We start from the raw sequence: 18,000 nt of genomic DNA on the forward strand, positions 1-18,000 counted from the left end.
CTGCGTGTGTGTGTGTGTGTGTGTGTGTGTGTGTGTCCGTGTGTGTCCTCGAGAAAGTTTTAGAAAGCAATTTCCAGGTCAGTTTCCCAAAGTGCCCCTGGGTAGGTTCAAACCACCAACCTTTTGTTTAGTATTCAAGTGCTTAACCTTTTGTGCCACTTGGGTATTCCTCAACTTTGGTGAGTACAGAAAATGTGAAGGCTCTTTAATCTCTTTTCAAACCCAGTGCTGTAGTGCAGTGTTGTTCTGTGCCACCGCGCTGATTGCGCCTAATAGTGACTCCAGGGGACAGAGGAGAACTGCTCCACCGGGTGTCCTTGGCCAGAGGGGAGCACACCTCCAGGTCTTTTCTGCGGGTTCAAACCAAAGACCCTCTGGGCAGCTGAACACCTAACCATTGAGTGCATAGGAATTTTCCCCCCTTGATATTCTTCGGAACTTCAGAATCTTGAAACATTCTCTCTAAGAAGAAGAATATCAGATGGAACAGATATTTAATTCATGAGGACACCTCCATTTCTCTTTGTGCCTTCTTGGAATTGATTTATATTGTTGGAGGTTCACAATAGTGCCTGCCGATGTATTAAACCAAATCCACTGCCGCAGAGTCAATTCCTACTGATGGCGACCCTATAGGGGCGATAGAACTGCTCCATTGGGGTTCTGAGGCCATAAATCTTTAAGAAAGCTGAATGCCTCATCTTTCTCCCTTACAGCAGTTGGTGGGTTGGGACCACTGGTCTTCCAACGTGGCACCCGAAGCTTAGCCCACTGGGCAATCAGAGCTCCTCAGATGTGCAAAGCCCAAAGCTGCTGCCATTGTTGATTCCTACCGATAGGCAGGCAGAACAGGACTGCCCCTTTGGTTTCTGAGGGGCTGCAAATATCAACAAGAACAGCAGCCTCATCTTCCCCCTCAGAGTTGTTGCTGGGTTGGAATTGTTGACCTTTTGGTGGCAGCCCAATGCTTAGCTCACTGTGGTACCAGGGCTCCCCGACATGTAACTCACTGCCATAGTCTCATCCCCGCAGGACAGAGTGCAACTGCTCCCTGTGGACTTCTGAACTCAGTCTCCAGGTGAATAGAAAGCATCGCCTTTGTGGTGTTGGTGGTTTTGAACTGCTGGCCGCAGGCATAGCCCCCCACATATGCTACCCTAGCTCTGCAGATGGGTAAAGTCACCCTGATTTTCCATGGGAAACAACACTTTTACATTGGGCTGGCTTTTGACACAACAGCCTATTTTCTTTATAAACTGGTTTATTTTCATTACGGTTTATTTTTATTTTAAAAATATTTTAAAATCTATTTTGGTGAGAGTTTGCATAGCAAATTAGGATCCCAGTAAACAATTTCTATATATATATATTGTTCAATGCCAGTGGCTATATTTTTCACGATATGTCAACATTTTCTCTTTTTTAGTGCTTTTCTTGATACAGTATTCTCAGTTCATATACCTCCATGATTAAAACACTTTTAAAGTGAATTATAATCACAATCAGTTGGAATGGTGACTGCCCCATCATGGCTTGCTTGTTTTCTCTCCAAATTCCTTCTCCCTCCCCAACAACATCCTGATAAACCATTGCCTAATTCATTATGTCTATGCATCTACTCCTTTTGTGCTTCACAAACATATGGGGGTGGGGGGCAACCAAGATACATTGTGACTTTTCTCATTGTTTTATAGCAAATAGCTATTGCCTGGTGTCCAGCAAATCTAAAGAGTTACAGTCCAAGAACACATTGTGGCCTTTGCATGTAAACAGCACAGAGGTCTTGCCTGACCTCCGCTGCATCCCTGCTGCTACAGAGCAAAGGTCAGACATGCTGCCACTTCCATCTTTCTTTGCCTATTCCGACACCAACCATTCCTCAAAAGCATTCTACTCTTACTCATCGCAATGCCACATAGAACTCACAGATAATACTTACAATTATGGGTGCTTATTAGGGGAGTCAACAGGCTACCACAAGTCAGGATTAGTAGCATATTTGGTTCTGATAAAGTCAACAGCAACACCTCTCATCAGTGACAACACTGAACATCACACCAGCCAACAAACCAGAAAACAAAGTCACTGTCATCGAGTCAATACTGACTCACAGAAACCCTATAGAACAACGTGGAGCTGCCCCCTGTGAATTTCCAGGACTGACTGTTTACGGACGTAGAAAGCCCCATCTTCCTCCCTTAGAGAGGCAGATGGTGTCGAACTGCTGACCTTATAGATCACTGCACACCTGGTAACCACTAACCACCAGGGCTCCTCCCCAGCTGCCAAAAAGTATCCTTTTGTGTAATTGCCCAGTGAAGTTGGAGCAATCCAGATCCCCCATCTATACAACAGAATCAAGTCCTATACCATCCTCACCGTTGTTACGTTTGACCTCACAGTTGCAACCTCTCTGCCCACCCTTTTCTTTGAAGGGAAGAGTACATTGAAAACCAGCACCGGACTGGTATAGGTAGAAGAGCCCTGGTGGCACAGTGGGTAATGTGCTGGACTACTAGTTGCAAGGCCAGCTGTTCAAAACCAGTAGCCTCTCTGCAGAAGAAAGATGAGGCTTGGTAGTCCCATAGGGTCAAAATGAGTTGGAACCAACTAGATGGAGCGAGTTTACATGTAAGGAGCCCTGATGGCACAGTGGTTAAAATGATTTGCTGCTGACCCAAAGATCTCCCCTTGAAGCTTCTCTATGAAGAAATATATGCCAATCAGCGTCCCTACAGATATACAGTCCTGGAAGCCTAAGACGTGCTTCTGCTCTGTCCTGTGTGGTGGCTAGGAGATGCAATGGATTGACTCCCTGGCAGCAGGTTTTGGTCAAGTATGCTATGCATAGAATTTACTTTTTAGAATTTTTGGAGATAAATTATTTCACAGTTATTTTTGAAAAGGTCAATAAACTTGAAAGCAATCTAAAAGATGATCAGTAAAGAAATGATGGGGTGCATACAGATATATGTGCAATATTATTCAGCTCTGTTATATGAGGGACTTCAACAAAGTCATGGGAAGATGGAAATAAGAGCAACCAAATGTTCCCACAAACTTGTTGAAGCCCCCTTATACATAAGTTTATCATGGGTATGCAGCAGCTAGTAACAATGATTATATAAGATCTCTAAGATGTTAAACTACAAAACATACTTAGCATTATATGTACATGTGTGTGTAAGCACATATAAACTTGTGTGAGAGGATGCATATCAAACCGAGAGGCATTGGCTTCAGTAAAGATTATGTAAGCATTCCTCAAGTAAGAATGTAAGCAAAATAAAATGATTAGGAACTTAACCCAAATCTGCTGACTACTCAAGCCGGATAGACTGCATTTTCTCAATAACATGCCCACTTTTCTAATAACCGAACTGGATCTCTAATGGGAATACAGCAGAGCTGTAAACATGAATGAGGAAGCCTTTTAATTAGAGGGAAGAATTGCCTACATACCATATATACTCATGTATAAGCTGAGTTTTTCAACACATTTTTAATGCAGTTTTTGTGGTAAAATTAGGTGCCTCGGCTGATATTTGGGTTGGCTTATACTCAAGTATATATGGTAATTAAAAATATAAACTCAGAGAATGTTGTACAGAGTATGCTACTATTTTTGTAGATAAGTATACAAATATATTTTATGCTTGATAATTGCTTTTAATTACATAATATCTTCTAATAACCAGTGCAGTCTATTGGTGTGTCTGTATGTTGGGGTGGGGGAGCGGGAGGGGAGAAATCTGAATATATAGGAAAACAATGAGGGACTTGCCACTGGTCACTCTTTTATACTTGATTTAATGAATGTTTTACCTATTGATTTAGTTAGATAGAGATATCAGTAATTACATACATTGACAAGATGAAATTTTAGATGCTAACATTTTTCCTATCCTATAAATTTAAGGATGCTTGGTGATGCTGTGGGGTGAGCATTGGGCTGCTAATTGCAAGGTCATTGGTTCTAAACCACTAGCTACTCTTCAGGGGAAAGACAGGGCTTTCTACATTTGGCTTTCTACTCCCATAAAGAGTTACAATCTCAGAAACAGACGGGACAGTTCTGCCCTGTCCTAAATGACCACTGTGAGTCGGCATCAACTCTATGGCAGTGAATTTTTTGGTTTTGTAGTAAATTAAAAGTAATAAAAATTTCTAAAGTTCAGTCAAAGAAACAGAAGTCTTAGGATGAACTCGATAGCTGCACTTACACGCCGATGGAGGCTCAGGTGGAACAGATGAGGGTCAGGTGGAACAGATGAGGCTCAGGTGGAACAGATGAGGGTCAGGTGGAACAGATGAGGCTCAGGTGGAGCCGATGGTGCCCCGATTTCCCTGCAGCAAGAGCTCATGCTTCACTATAGCTAATAGCTTCCAAGCCACTAGAGCGAGCTGTCCGGTAGTGGAGGAGCTGTGTTAGGACACAGTGTTTGTAGAACATGATCCCGTAGTGAAGACATGCAAGTCGGGGGCTCTCTGATTCTGTTAAAGATGACCTCCAACTAGCACCTGGCCTTCTGACCCCCAAACTTGGGCACTTTCTGCTTCATTATGTGATTGATTTCAGGACAATAGTTGGGCTCCTACTTGTCCTAATTCAGAGACTTTTACAAAATAAAAACTGGATAAAATAAAAACGCGTGATCGTTTTTCAAATTTACGTGGTAAGTTATCTGATATTATACTCCACAGTAGTCTTCCTAAGATGATGTTGTAAGAATTTCTACAATTAGCATCCATTTGCAAAACAATCCTTAGTATGCAAAAGCACCTCATATAATATTTAAACTGTGTACGAGATGTCCCAGGCAATTTTTTTGGCTCTATTGTTGCTAACTTCAATTTTAGAGCTAACACAAAAGTAAAAGCAAAGCTTACCTTAGGTCAAATTGATTCAAACCTCAAATTAGTAAAATTTTGTTACTTTTAATGTCATATACTATAAATCATGTATGTGTGTGCACATATGTGTGTATTATCTGTTTTTCTTTCAGGTAGATGTTGGAAAAATAATTGCAGTTGCCTGGGACATTTTTCAACCCCTTCTTTTTGGACTGATTGGAGCAGAGGTATCGATTGCATCTCTCAGACCAGAGACTGTTGGTTAGTATAATTTTTAACTAACATCTTCTCTTTCTCAATTTAGTTATAGTATATTTAGCAGGTATTTGTCAGTGGTTTCCATTACCATACTTGCATAAAAAGCTAAGAACTTTTTTTTAACCAAACCACTCTCAATGAGCAGATCCTGTCTCAGCGAGTGATCCATGGGACAATGCAGAAATGCCCCCAATGGTTCCTGACACCACTCCTCCTCTCTCGTGAATCAGCTGGTGACTTCAACAGAACAGCAGTGGCTCCCATGAAAGTTCAAGGTGAAGCTGAAGAAAAGGAAAATAAGGCTACAAGAGCCAAAATATGACTTTGAATACATCCCACCTGAAGTGAGAATGTATCTGAACACCAATAACTGAAGGTCAGGTGAATTGGTGAGAACTGTGAGATGATATCTTAGATATTATTTATGAAGTATAGCAAATAGTCATTAAAAGTACAGGAAAAAATAAACACAAAATGCATGTCTGAAGAGACTCTGAAACTTTCTCTTGAAGGCTGAGTAGTAACATTCATGTGTTTTGATGATATGAAAAAGATGCATATATTTCATAGGCTGACTCCAGAAGACAAAGTAAACTTTCTTCAATAGAAAGAACTGAAGAAACAATGCAGTCCACCAGTTACAATATTGAAGGATTCTGTGGACGAAATATTAAACAACATAGAAAACATGAAAAGAGGATATGAGGAATACACAGAGTCCCAGTGCCGAAAATAGTTGGTCAACACCCAACCATCTTAAGAGGGAACCCGTGACCAAGAACTGTTACATTGAAGGAAAATGTCCAAGCTGCAAAGAACAAGACTTCAGGGATCAACTAAATACTAATTGACATGTTTACCACTAATGGATGTGTCAATCCAAAAGAAAGTTGACCCAAAGAATTCAGAAATTATCTGACAATATAATTAATATCACACAAAAATAATTTTTTGGCTAAATTAATTTTAAAGGTTTTTTTGTTGTCTTGTCTTGTTTTCTGTTGTTGCTTAGTTTGCACTGTCTTTTTTGTGCATATTATTATCTCTGCAGGTCTATCTAGATAAGATAGGCAGGATGAACAATCTGGAGGAGGACATGGGAGACAGGGAGGCAGGGGAAAGGAAGTGGTGTTAAAAACCCCAAGGAGAAGGGAACAACAAGTGATCCAAAATCAGTGATGAGGAGGGTATAGGAGGTCTCCTAGAGCTTGATCAAGGGCAATGTAACCGAGATGAATTACTGAAACCCAAATGAAGGCTGAGCATGATAGTGGGACAAGAGGAAAGTCAAAGAAAATAGAGGAAAGAACTAGGAGACAAAGGGGATTTTATAAAACTCAAAATACAGGCATGTACATATGTAAATATATTTATATATAATGATTGGGAAATAAATCTATGTACATATATTTATAGGTTTACTATTAAGGTAGCAGATTGACATTGGGCCTCTACTCAAGTGCTCCCTCAACGCAAGAACACTTTGTTCTATGTTCTATTAACCTGACATTCCATGATGCTCACCTTCCCAACACAATCGTTGAAGACAAAGTGGGTGCATAAGCAAATGTGGTGAAGAAAGTTGATGGTATATATCAAAATATATACCACCTGGGGTCTTAAAGTCTTGAAGATAAACAAGCAGCCATCTAGTTGAGAGGCAACAAAGCCTACATGGAAGAATCATACTAGTTTGTGTGGTCATGAGGTATTGATAGGATCAGGTATCAGCCATCAAAGACCCAGAACAAAAACTCATATAATTGTGAATGAGGGGGAATGTGGAGTGGAGACCCAAAGCCCATCTGTAGGCAACTGGACATCCCCTCACAGAAGGGTCTCAGGGAGGAGATGAGCCAGTCAGGGTACAGTATAGCACCAATGAAACATATGACTTTCCTCTAGTTCTTTAATGCTTCCTCCTCCCCCACTATCATGACCCCAATTCTACCTTACAAATCTTGCTAGACCAGAGCATATACACGAATACAGATAAGAGTTGAAAACAGAGAGAATCCAGGACAGATAAACCCCTCAGGACCAATATTGAGAGTAGCCATACCAGGAGGGGAAGGGGACTGTGGGGGTAGAAAGGGGGAACCAATCACAATGATCTATATATAACCCCCTCCCAGGGGGATGGACAACAGAAAAGTGGGTGATGTGAGACTTCAGTCAGTGTAAGACATAAAAAAATAATCATTTATAAATTATCAAGGGTTCATGAGGGAGGCTGGGTTGGGAGGGTGGGGGGGAATGAGAAACTGATATCAAGGGCTCAAATAGAAAAAAATGTTTTGAAAATGATGGCAATAAATGTACAAAAGTGCTTGACACAATGAATGGATGTATGGATTGTGATAAGAGTTGTATGAGACCCCAATAAAATGATTATTTTAAAAAAGAATGACTAAGTAAAGCAGAGAAAATTGTCTTTAAAAATGGTTGCAAATGTACATCTGCAGGGAACTGCCAGAAATTCAAGCCATAGCCAGAAAAAAAAATATGGTATAAGGGATATCGTCATTGATGTCAAATGGATCTTGGCTGAAAACAGAAGATACCAGAAAGATGATTATCTGTGTTCATGGATTGTGCAAATGTGTAGATCATAGTATCATTGGAAAAAATGGGAATTTTAGAAAACTTAATTGTGCTCCTGTTGAACCTGCACATGACAACTGTTCAGTACTGCATAGTTTAAGACCAGGAAAGGGCTATGTCAAGGTTGTATCCTTCCACCATGGTTATTCAATCTATGTGCAAAGCAGCAATACGAGAAGTCAGACTATATGAGGGAGAAAGTATCATCAAGATTGGAAGAAGACTCATTAATAACCTGCAACATGCAGAAGGTACAACTTTATTTATTACTGGTGAGGGTCAAAAAGAGCAGTCAGTCTTCAGTATGGGTTACATCTCACAAGAAAGAAAACAAAGTCCTGACAACTGGACCATAAGCAACATCATGATAAGTAGAGAAAAGACAGAAGTTTTCAATGATTTCATTTTACTTGACTCCCTTGGAAGCAGCAATCAAGAAATTAAATTATGTATGACAAATAACATGTGGTTACAAATGACCTCTTTAAAGTATGTGGTGGTTACATAATCTGATGTCAATTTGATAAATATAATGAAGGGATGGAATCTAGCCTGTCAATCAGGTCACAGCCAGATGGTACCTTCTTGTGGGTGTGTTCCTCTTGTAAGAAGGGTCCTGGGACCTCCCCCTCTTTCTGCTTTTACCTTCTGTTGAAGAGCCACACTGGGAGCTACCAGAGCCCTGTGATGCCACCACCACCATTGGAGCCACAAGCCTTTGCACTAACCAGCTGATGATGATCCTGCATCATTGCATGTGGCTGCGTGAGTCTGAAGAGGGACGTATGGCCTGGTTTCAGACTTATGGACTAGCATTGGACTTAGGGACTTGATCTGGACTGAAATGGGATGTTTTCTTGACATGTAATTACTTTTTAATATAAAGCTCTCTTATCCATATATATGAGTGTCACTAGGTTTGTTTCTCTAGTCAACCCGACTTAACACAAAGTATTAATTAGCAAAAATATCATTTCCAGACTCAGGTGTGCCTGAGGCCAGCAGTACATTCCATTCACCTCATGTTCATTTGAAATCTAGACAGTGAATAAAGATGATCAAAGAAGAATTGATGCCTTTGAATTATGATATTAGAAAAGAATATTGTATATATTGTATATACCACAGACTTTAAGGACAGCCAGAATGCTCCTTAAAAAGAATACAAAGCGTTATCTTACATACATGGTCCATGTTATTAAGAGAGCCCACTTCCTAAAGAAGGACATCATGTTTTGTAAAGTAGAAACCCAATCAAACCAAAGCCACGGAGTGCACTCGGGTCCACAGCTGCCCTGTAGAGGGTTTCAGACTGCAGATGTTTAGGGAGAAGACAGTTTCCTCTTTCTCCTTGGAGGAGCCAAGGGATTTGAACCAACAGCCTTGCAGTTAGCAGTCCATCACACAGCCCACAGTGCCACCAATGAAAAGAAGAAGACTCTCAAAAGAGTCCATGTGCATGCATCAGATTTATTTAATGCCATATGTCTTTTGATCGCTTGACTGCTATTTCCATGACATTGATTGTGGATCCAAACAGGACAAAATCCTGGACAACTTTAAACTTTTCCCCATTTATCAAGATGTTACCTATTGGTCCACTTGTGAGGATTTGGGTTTTCTGTTTCGTAAAGAAAAAAAACATCAGTTTTCTGTCTGTAAGTTTGTCAAATTGGGGTGCCGTGTGTGTTGATGTGACGCTGGAAGCGACGTCACTGATGTTTAAACTACCAGCAGGTGCACCCAAAGTGAACAGCTTTCAGCAAAGCATCCAACTAATAGCAGACTATTATGGAGGAATGGGCTGTCCTTAATTAAGACGGAAATCTTAGGACTATCAGCCGAACAGTCCCAGGTGCAGAACATTCTTCGTGTGTGTCTGCTGGATTCACAGGCTGTCGAGCACGGTCAGCACTTCAGAAAGTCTTGTTAAACACACATGAATGAAAGTGTGGTTCTGGCTACAGAACATCATGTAACACAGAAATCTCCTCTGTAGAAATTAAAGCATGCTCAATGAATTTATAGTTTTAATTTCCAGAAAACAAACAAATTGGTTGGTTTTTCATATTGCTTTTTTAAAATAATGAAAAACTAGTTATGTTAGATAGGGTTCTCAAGAGAAACAAAACCAGGACAATAATGATTTTATATACATATATATATATTTATATAGACATCTATATATAAAACATAAGAAATAACCAGTTACTTAATCTATAGAGCAGTCCAAGTGGCTTAGTGCAACTCACTTCCGTGAGACTGGCAGTCCTTCAAGTCTTGAGGGCCACCGGGTAAGTCAGTCCTCCGTAGAACAATTCAGGTTATCCAGCCACAGGCAGCAAAGAGCAACAGGTCACCAACAGTCAGCCAGATGACAGGATCCGGCAGTCTCCAGCTTATGTGAAGTATACTCCAGTAGCGTGGCAAAGAAGGTCTTGAAGGAACCTTAAACTACAGTGACCCAGTCCACAGGTTAGGTGTCCCACAGGTAGTGTCGCTTGCAAATTGAGGCAGAGAACCAGCTAAGGCAGCCGCACACTGGTCCGAAGATCAAAGAGCAAGAGACAAGAAAGGCGAGGCTCGCCAAACCATTTATCTCTCCACCCTTCAATTAATTCCACTTGTGTTCATTGGTCAGGTTGGCACAATAAACCTACCTATCACACTAGGTTTGTATTTTAAATATTTTAGTGTTCTTTATTTCTGTTGACGGTAGAGTCACGTATCACATAACATGCGTTTGAAAACTGTCTGATGGCACATACATCCTTGAAGTGAACCTCCAGAAAGCATATTACATATGTAAATATACATCTGAAGGACATAAAGTGATTTGTCCGGAATAATGGTTTGCTACTCAGCAGCATGTCTCTGGCCATTATTATTACGACTGTTACTGTGTTAAAGATGTCTTAGTGGATCCAAATTTCTTTCTTTAATATTTTTGTGCACAGAAAGGACTACTGTATACTACATACTGAAACAAACATTCGACTAGCTTGCATTAGCTGTAAACCAGTTATGACTGCTCCTACTTAGACATAACTTTGACTAAAAGACAGATTTAGGAAGGGAACTTGTTCCTGATCTGGGACCATCTGTAACATGTTCAAATCTCACAGACGCATCATGGTTAAATGATATGTGACTATATTTTGAATCAATAACATTGAAACCATTTCTCCCCCAATTTTTCGTTATTTGTAAAAACTGGCTTTTTCTTACAGGTCTTTGTGTTGCCACTCTGGGCGTTGCAGCATTGATACGAATCCTGACTACGTTTCTGATGGTGTGTTTTGCTGGTTTTAACCTCAAGGAAAAGATGTTTATTTCCTTTGCATGGCTCCCTAAGGCCACAGTCCAGGTAATGATGCATAGAAGGGGTTAGCATATTACCTGCCCTTTCTACATGATCCCATGTAATATTGCCGGAGATGGTTAATTCAGGCCTGATGAATAACAAGTGATTGAAATTTGATTTATGAAAATAGTTTATATCAACCTACTTTTCAAAATGTTTTATCTGTCATGTATTGATTCCTTAAATAGGATGACTTGTTTATTTATTTATTTTACATCACCAAAGTACAACTGAAAATCTAATAAATCCCTATGCTGTTGAGGAAATGGCAGGGTTTGGGGGCACATCTGACCTCCTCTGGCTACACAAGGTGGTACAAGAATCCAACTCCACACCAGCCCAAGGCTCATCACCATAGGCAGATGCTCTTCCATTCTTCTCTACCCTCTTCTGACACCAACCATCCTCCCGCAGCATTCTACATCTCTGCTGGGTTTGATAATTTTTTGCAACGGCCAAACAGAACTCACAGACAATGCTCACAATTACTGGGTTTATTGGGAGATTCTAACAGGTTACAAATGGTAAAGACACAATACTTTTGTCCACAATGCCTCTTCTCAGCCATGCTGGTAGACATGTCCCTCTTTGGTCCTCAGCATCTCAGCCATGTGCTCCCTTGGCTCCTGCCTTGTTCCTGGGCCAGACCTCGGAGTCTGGGTGCTGCTTCTGTGCTCTGTCTCGTGGTTTTGGTTCTGCAGAATCTGCTCCCTTCACCGCTTCAGACAGGAATCTCACACGGTCTCCTTGGTGGTCATGGGATCCCTATGCCTGCTTCTTAGGGGCTCACTCTTACATACTGGGATGGCAAAACTGACCAACCCCAAGTTAGGGTCCTCTACAACTTACTTACAGGCGCCCTCCCTTTCACTGGGTAGGAGTTATAAAGACCAGGGGCAGAAGAGCCATATTAAGCAAATTCCCTTCGCCAAAACTACTAAAAAGCAGTAGTGGCAAGAGACAGGGTTTGAATTTTTACCCATCGTTCCGTCTAAATAACCCAGAGAGATAGTTGCCGTCAGCTCTTTTCATTTCAGTCTCCCAAGAAGGGTGGGCAACAGAAATCGCATGACCCATCTGAGTGGTTCAAAATACTTCAGTATCAATGTGACTAATGCTCAAGGATACTAGACCAGTTTTTAAGTAGTAAAGATTTCATTAACATAACTCAGAAAATGTTTTATTGGTTTTATACTTGACCAGTTTTTAAGTAGTAAAGATTTCATTAACATAACTCAGAAAATATTTTATTGGTTTTCCAGATTATTGGTTACATTCACTCAACTTGGAATTAGTGTTCTATAATGAGAAAATGATTATGAACGCACTGACAGAGAGTTGCTTGAAATTATTGCGCATGCATTTGGTAGAATACCTGTAAGTGCTACGTAAATTAGAATTTTATAGACTATGATTTGCACCCCATGTCACATAATCCTGATTTCACTGTATTGTGCATTTCAAGGATAATTATGAGAAATAAGATTTAACTGTCCCATCCAATATTCTTCTGCCATTACTTAAGAATACAAATTTCTGTTTTCATGGAACTTAAAATTAGTCATTCTTAATTTAGGAGGCTTTGGGAAACATGTATGATGAGGCTTCGAGAAATTTGGAGAAATTTCCACGAAGTTGCAGTTCTATTCTCCCATGACATTTTGGCCCTCCCCTCATATCTCTGTAATCATATGACAGATGTTGTGTCTTTTACCGGGGATGTTTCTCCTTTTTCCATCTGACTTCCAAAGATGTCTGAGCCAAAACGATCGTGCACTGTGAGGTTAAGGGAGCACCAACAAGGGAATAGCTTTCCCTCGGGGCGCTTCTTTCACCCCACTTACGGTCCCTTCGGGAGCCTGTATCAAAAGGAGGATTCGAGTCACTTGGGTTTGAACAGTTTATTACATATAAAATGCTAGCACTTGAAAAGTGGCACATGAAGACAGATTTTAAAAGAAGGAAAGTGTCTGGAAGATATTGGGTAGTGTTTGTTCTGTGAAGCAAAGTACTTTTCTCCTTTAGTCACTTTAGCCACTGCGCAGAACAATGAGGCTGTCTTATATCTTTCCTTAGGTTTCCATACGTTTCCATTTTTGCCGGTGACCGACTTTTGTGGCTGTGACCTATTATAAGAAATATATTTTACATACAGCTGTCATAGTTATCTAGTGCTACTATGACAAAAATACTGTAAGTAGGTGACTTTAAGAAGCCTAACTTTATTTTCTCACTCTTCAGTACCTACCGGAGATCTTCAAAGGCAGTGCTAACTATAGGGACAGGTATTCGCTTTCTGTTGGCTCTGGGGAAAAGCCTCGCTTCAGCATCAGTTTTTTGATCCTTGGGGATCATGTGGTATGACATCTCTCTTCCCTCAACTGTGCTTACTCTTTTCATTTTCTTTGATCTCTAATGAGGTGATTAAGACACGCCTTACACTAATACTACATCATCAATACAACAAAGAAGACTCTTTCCCAAGTGGGATTATAACCACTATAGAGGTCACGATTTGCAACATATTGCTGGGGTACACAATTAAGTTCATGATACCCACCAATACACAGATACCAAAACATACACATGCACTTACACATGAAAAGAGAACTAAAAATCTATGCATATGTGTACTCTTCTTGCCAAAACTCGATGAAAGGTTCAATGTGTTAGGGTACAGAGCAAATGACAATAACAAAACCCAAATGAACTGCCACCAGGTCGATTCCCGCTCACAGCATCTCTACACAGGATTTCCAAGGCTGTACTTTTTAAAAATAAGATCAGACAACTTCCTCATTCTCCCAAGGAGCAGCTGGTAGATTTGAGTCGCGAAGCTCCATTTAGCAGTCCAGCGCTCATGAGACAGCGCTCCCAGGATCACCAGGCCTTCAGCATGGGCGCTTCAGAGCGAGCAGCATGATCGCTGTCCTCAAAGTGTGCCTTTCATCCATGAGTCCAAGGTGACAACTTCAGCTCTTACAATTCCCCATCCAGCAGGAAATGGGGTGCAAGGGACACGTAAGGGACAGACATGTTCGTTCCTTTCCAGGGCACAGTCTACAAAGCTCACTTATCATGTCTGTACACCTCCTATTTAGGCCAAAATGTAGATACATAGCTACACTTAATTGCAACAGAGACTGGGCCAGGGGACGGAGGGCTGGGGGTGAGGTGTCTTGCTATTCAGACAGCTAGATGCCCAGCTAAAGCTCAGTAGTTCTTTTACAGAGAAAGGACATTTAGATATTGGTGAGCAACTTGGAGATTGCACCATGGGGTCTGAGGCACTCAATACTTCCTTGTGTGTTTCGTGGCTTTGTGTTTCGTGGCTTTTTTGGTGGGATAAGCAGATAACCAGTGTGGTGGATGCACTTTTTTCCGATATGAACTGATAATAAACATACTGTATTTTGCCTCTAAAAGAAAATGAGAATTTTCATAGTATTTACGGTAGATAAATTTGAAATACACAGTTCTCCACCTTTGAGAAAAAAGTTACCAAGTAGCTTATAAGATAAAGTTTAACTTCCTTAAGGGATAGACCACTTTCATGTTTCATTGCATTTAATAATCAGCTCAGCCTCTAAATCTAAAGGAATATATGCTCTGACATTCTTAGCCCTAATTTTTTGCAGTTTTATTACATGTAGCTCACATAACATAATTCAGTGACTTAAACTTATAAAAAAGGGTTGTGAAATTATCACCACAATCAATTTTAAAACATTTTCTTCATATGCTCATTATTCTCCGCTCCCCATTTTATTGAGTTATATGTAAAATCATCCTAAGAAACTACCAAGCCTGTTACTGTCTTTTGTGAAAGTAAACCATCCTCTGACACTGTGCAGGGTCCGTAGGTGCAAGGGCACAGCTATGATATAGAAAGATCATAGGAAAGTCATAAAAGAATAGGAGGAACAGGAGAGAAAACAAAATAAAGGAGTCAGACGTGTTTCAGGTAGCATGCTCACTTCTGGGACAGCCATGATCTCAGCAGCCAGATCTGTGCAGAGAGAGCACATATATTTCTAACCAAAGCTTATATATACTTAGTGGACATGCAAGCCCACTGATTCCAGGTAACCACATACGTAACAGGAAGGGGCTGTCTAATCGGCATATGCATGACAGGAAGGGAATGAGCTATAGGTGTACACGCAATAGAAGGGGAGGGATTAGGGGTACACATGTGACAAGATGGGCGGATCCTAGATTCAAGATTGCTGCCTAGCCTTGGTCATCCTTGAGTGGGCTTGACCTTGTCTCTGGGCTCTCCTTCAGGGAAACAATGCACTATCCTTATCAGCAGGGAGTGGGCCCCAACTATGGCGGGACAGACAATAGTGTCTGCTTGCTCTAGGTGGCTGAACACCCTCAGGGAGACCGTGCACAGTCATTTACCATGTGTTGCTAGCAGCGTCCTAGGTTTGACATATATTTGGGGGAGATAACCTGGGGAAAACCCCTCTTGTTACATCCAACAGTTTCTATAGATTTAACTCTCCTGGATTTCATATCAAGAAAAACATACAAAAACAAACAAACAAAACCAACAGTAACACAACGAAACACAGAAAAACTTCAATACAAAAGAAAGCAGAAAATAATAAAAAGCTAGAACAAATTTGAAATGGGTCCAAAGGGAGAAGAAATGATAAACCAAAAACCAAACCCAATGCCACTGAGTCCATTCTGGCTCATGGTTACCCCATAGGGCAGGGAAGAACAGCCCTGTGCGTTTCTGAGAGTATAATTTTTTTTATGGGAGCAGAAAGCCTCCTCTTTCTCTCTTGGAGCAGCTGGTGGATTCGAAATGATGACACTGAAGTTAGCAACCCAGCACGTAACTATTACAGCACCAGGGATCCTTAATGGATGATGAGGTGTTAAATTTCAGCCTAACTACATCAGCATTAATCTACTTTCCAGTTAATTCTGATAACAAGGTTATTCAAATCCTTCGTTAATGGTCAGAGGAGATTTTCCATAGGCTTAATCCATGTAGCGACCCTGCAAATGCATTTTTGGTTTTTACTGTCATTCATGGCCTTGTGGAAACAGAAGGTCTAATATAGTTCCTTTCTCTGGCCTTGGATCTATTATTCACAATCCCTGGTAGTTGTTTGAAATCTCACTTAGATGGCTGCTTGATTTGTGGCAAACCTTTAAGACCCCACTATGAAGATGTCACCACCACATCACCAGGCTCCCAGATGTTATTCTTTCTGATACCTGGGCAGAATCTTGGTCACAGCACCCGTATCTTCAGTGGTACCATATTTGTTATAGCATGTATAGCTTCAGTGATCTCTTCATAAGGACAAGCATCTAGTAGGACCACTTTGCCATAAGAACTCGTCATAAGAACGCATTGTGCTTAGATTCCCCACCACTCTGCCCCCCACGCCCCAAAAACAGAAACCTATTGTCATTGAATCAAAGCCAATTCATAGTAACCCTATCGGACAGGGTAGAATTGTCCCTGTGTGTTTCTGAGACTGTCACTCTTAGAAGAGCAGAAATCTCCCATGGAGAGTTTGGTGGTTTTGAACTGCCAACTTCATGGACAACAGCCCAATGCATAACCACTATACCACCATGGCTCTTTGTTCTCAAATTAGGTCAGTCCAAATGTAAAATGTCCCCATCTTCTAATAAGTATCATTACATTTTTACCTCTAGTTTTTGAGTGTCTAAAGATAAAAAGACAAAGCAACCAGTAGTATTCACCTTTAGTCAGGAGAAATTTGGTATACAGAACTTCCTGTTACCTTGTCATTGATGGTGAGTCTGTATCTGCCTAGTGTTGTGAAATTCATTTGCTTGATATTTACTTAGCTTACCTTACCCAAATAGGTGCACATGAATCATCAGTATGTCATGCAAGGGCAAGGAGTTTTCAGGTAATCAAAACCAACTGCAGTGCATTTTGAAAGAAAAAGAAACAGAACTTTATTTGTTAAACAGAAGAACCAGGAAAAGCACAATGATCAGGGTTTAGTTTGGGGGGTGTGTACAAATGGTTCATTCACTTCTTTAATGTGAGCTTCTTGTACTGTACCTCCCACCTTTCCTTGACTTTTTCTAGGCTGCGATAGGATCTGTGGCTTTGGACACAGCAAGATCCCATGGAGAAAAACAACTAGAGGAGTATGGAATGGATGTATTGACAGTGGCGTTTTTAGCCATCCTCATCACAGCCCCAATTGGAAGTCTACTGATTGGTTTGCTGGGCCCAAGGCTTCTCCAGAAAGCTGAACATCAAAATAAAGATGAAGTCCAAGGAGAAACTTCTATACATGCTTAGAGGTGAAGAGAGAGAATGCTGAATAGAACCATGAGAAAACTGCTACTAGAGACTACTTTTTTTGGAAATTGAAGTCTGGAATGTTTAAACTTAAAATGCAATAGAACCACAAGAGTGGCTGTTTCTTTCAAACAGCGGTGATCATCTACACCTCCAATCCTGAGTTTGCTAGCTTCTTTCATAGGAACACATCTACTTTAATGCGCCACCTCAATTTAAAATTAACATGGGAAAGAATGAGCCAACCATTTACCATAATTTATCCTCAATGTCATGACTCAGTCACTTAGTCTCTCATCATCACCCCCCGCTCACACACACACACACACACACACACACACCTTTTCCTTTGTTTTAACATAATGCAGTCCCTCATCAATTCCTACCCACTGTTCTCCTGCTAGAGGAGCCCTGGTGGCTAAGAGCTTATGTGTTGGGCTTATAATTACAAGGTTAGAAGTTCGAATCATCAGCCACTCTGCAAGAGAAAAGAGTAGGCTTTCTACTCCCACAGAGTCATAGTCTCTAAAACCCACAAGGCCAGTTCTGCTCTGTCCTCTAGGGTCACTATGCGTCAGAATTTTCTCCATGGCAGAGTTTGATTTTG

General features: G+C 40.8%; 1 protein-coding gene across 2 annotated transcripts in view; it reads left to right on the forward strand.

Annotated features, from left to right (window-relative positions):
* The window catches only part of SLC9B2 (solute carrier family 9 member B2), a 45,691-nt gene extending 28,347 nt beyond the window's left edge, over positions 1–17,344 (forward strand). For both annotated transcript variants that reach the window (XM_075544862.1, XM_075544863.1), the window contains 2 exons: positions 5,007–5,115; positions 17,175–17,344. In XM_075544862.1, coding sequence (XP_075400977.1) covers positions 5,007–5,115; positions 17,175–17,344 — 279 coding nt within the window. The remainder of the gene's footprint in view (positions 1–5,006; positions 5,116–17,174) is intronic.
* Positions 17,345–18,000: the final 656 nt, after the last annotated feature.

The sequence above is a fragment of the Tenrec ecaudatus genome, chromosome 3 (genome assembly GCF_050624435.1).
Source record: "Tenrec ecaudatus isolate mTenEca1 chromosome 3, mTenEca1.hap1, whole genome shotgun sequence".
NCBI classification, from domain to species: domain Eukaryota; kingdom Metazoa; phylum Chordata; class Mammalia; order Afrosoricida; family Tenrecidae; genus Tenrec; species Tenrec ecaudatus.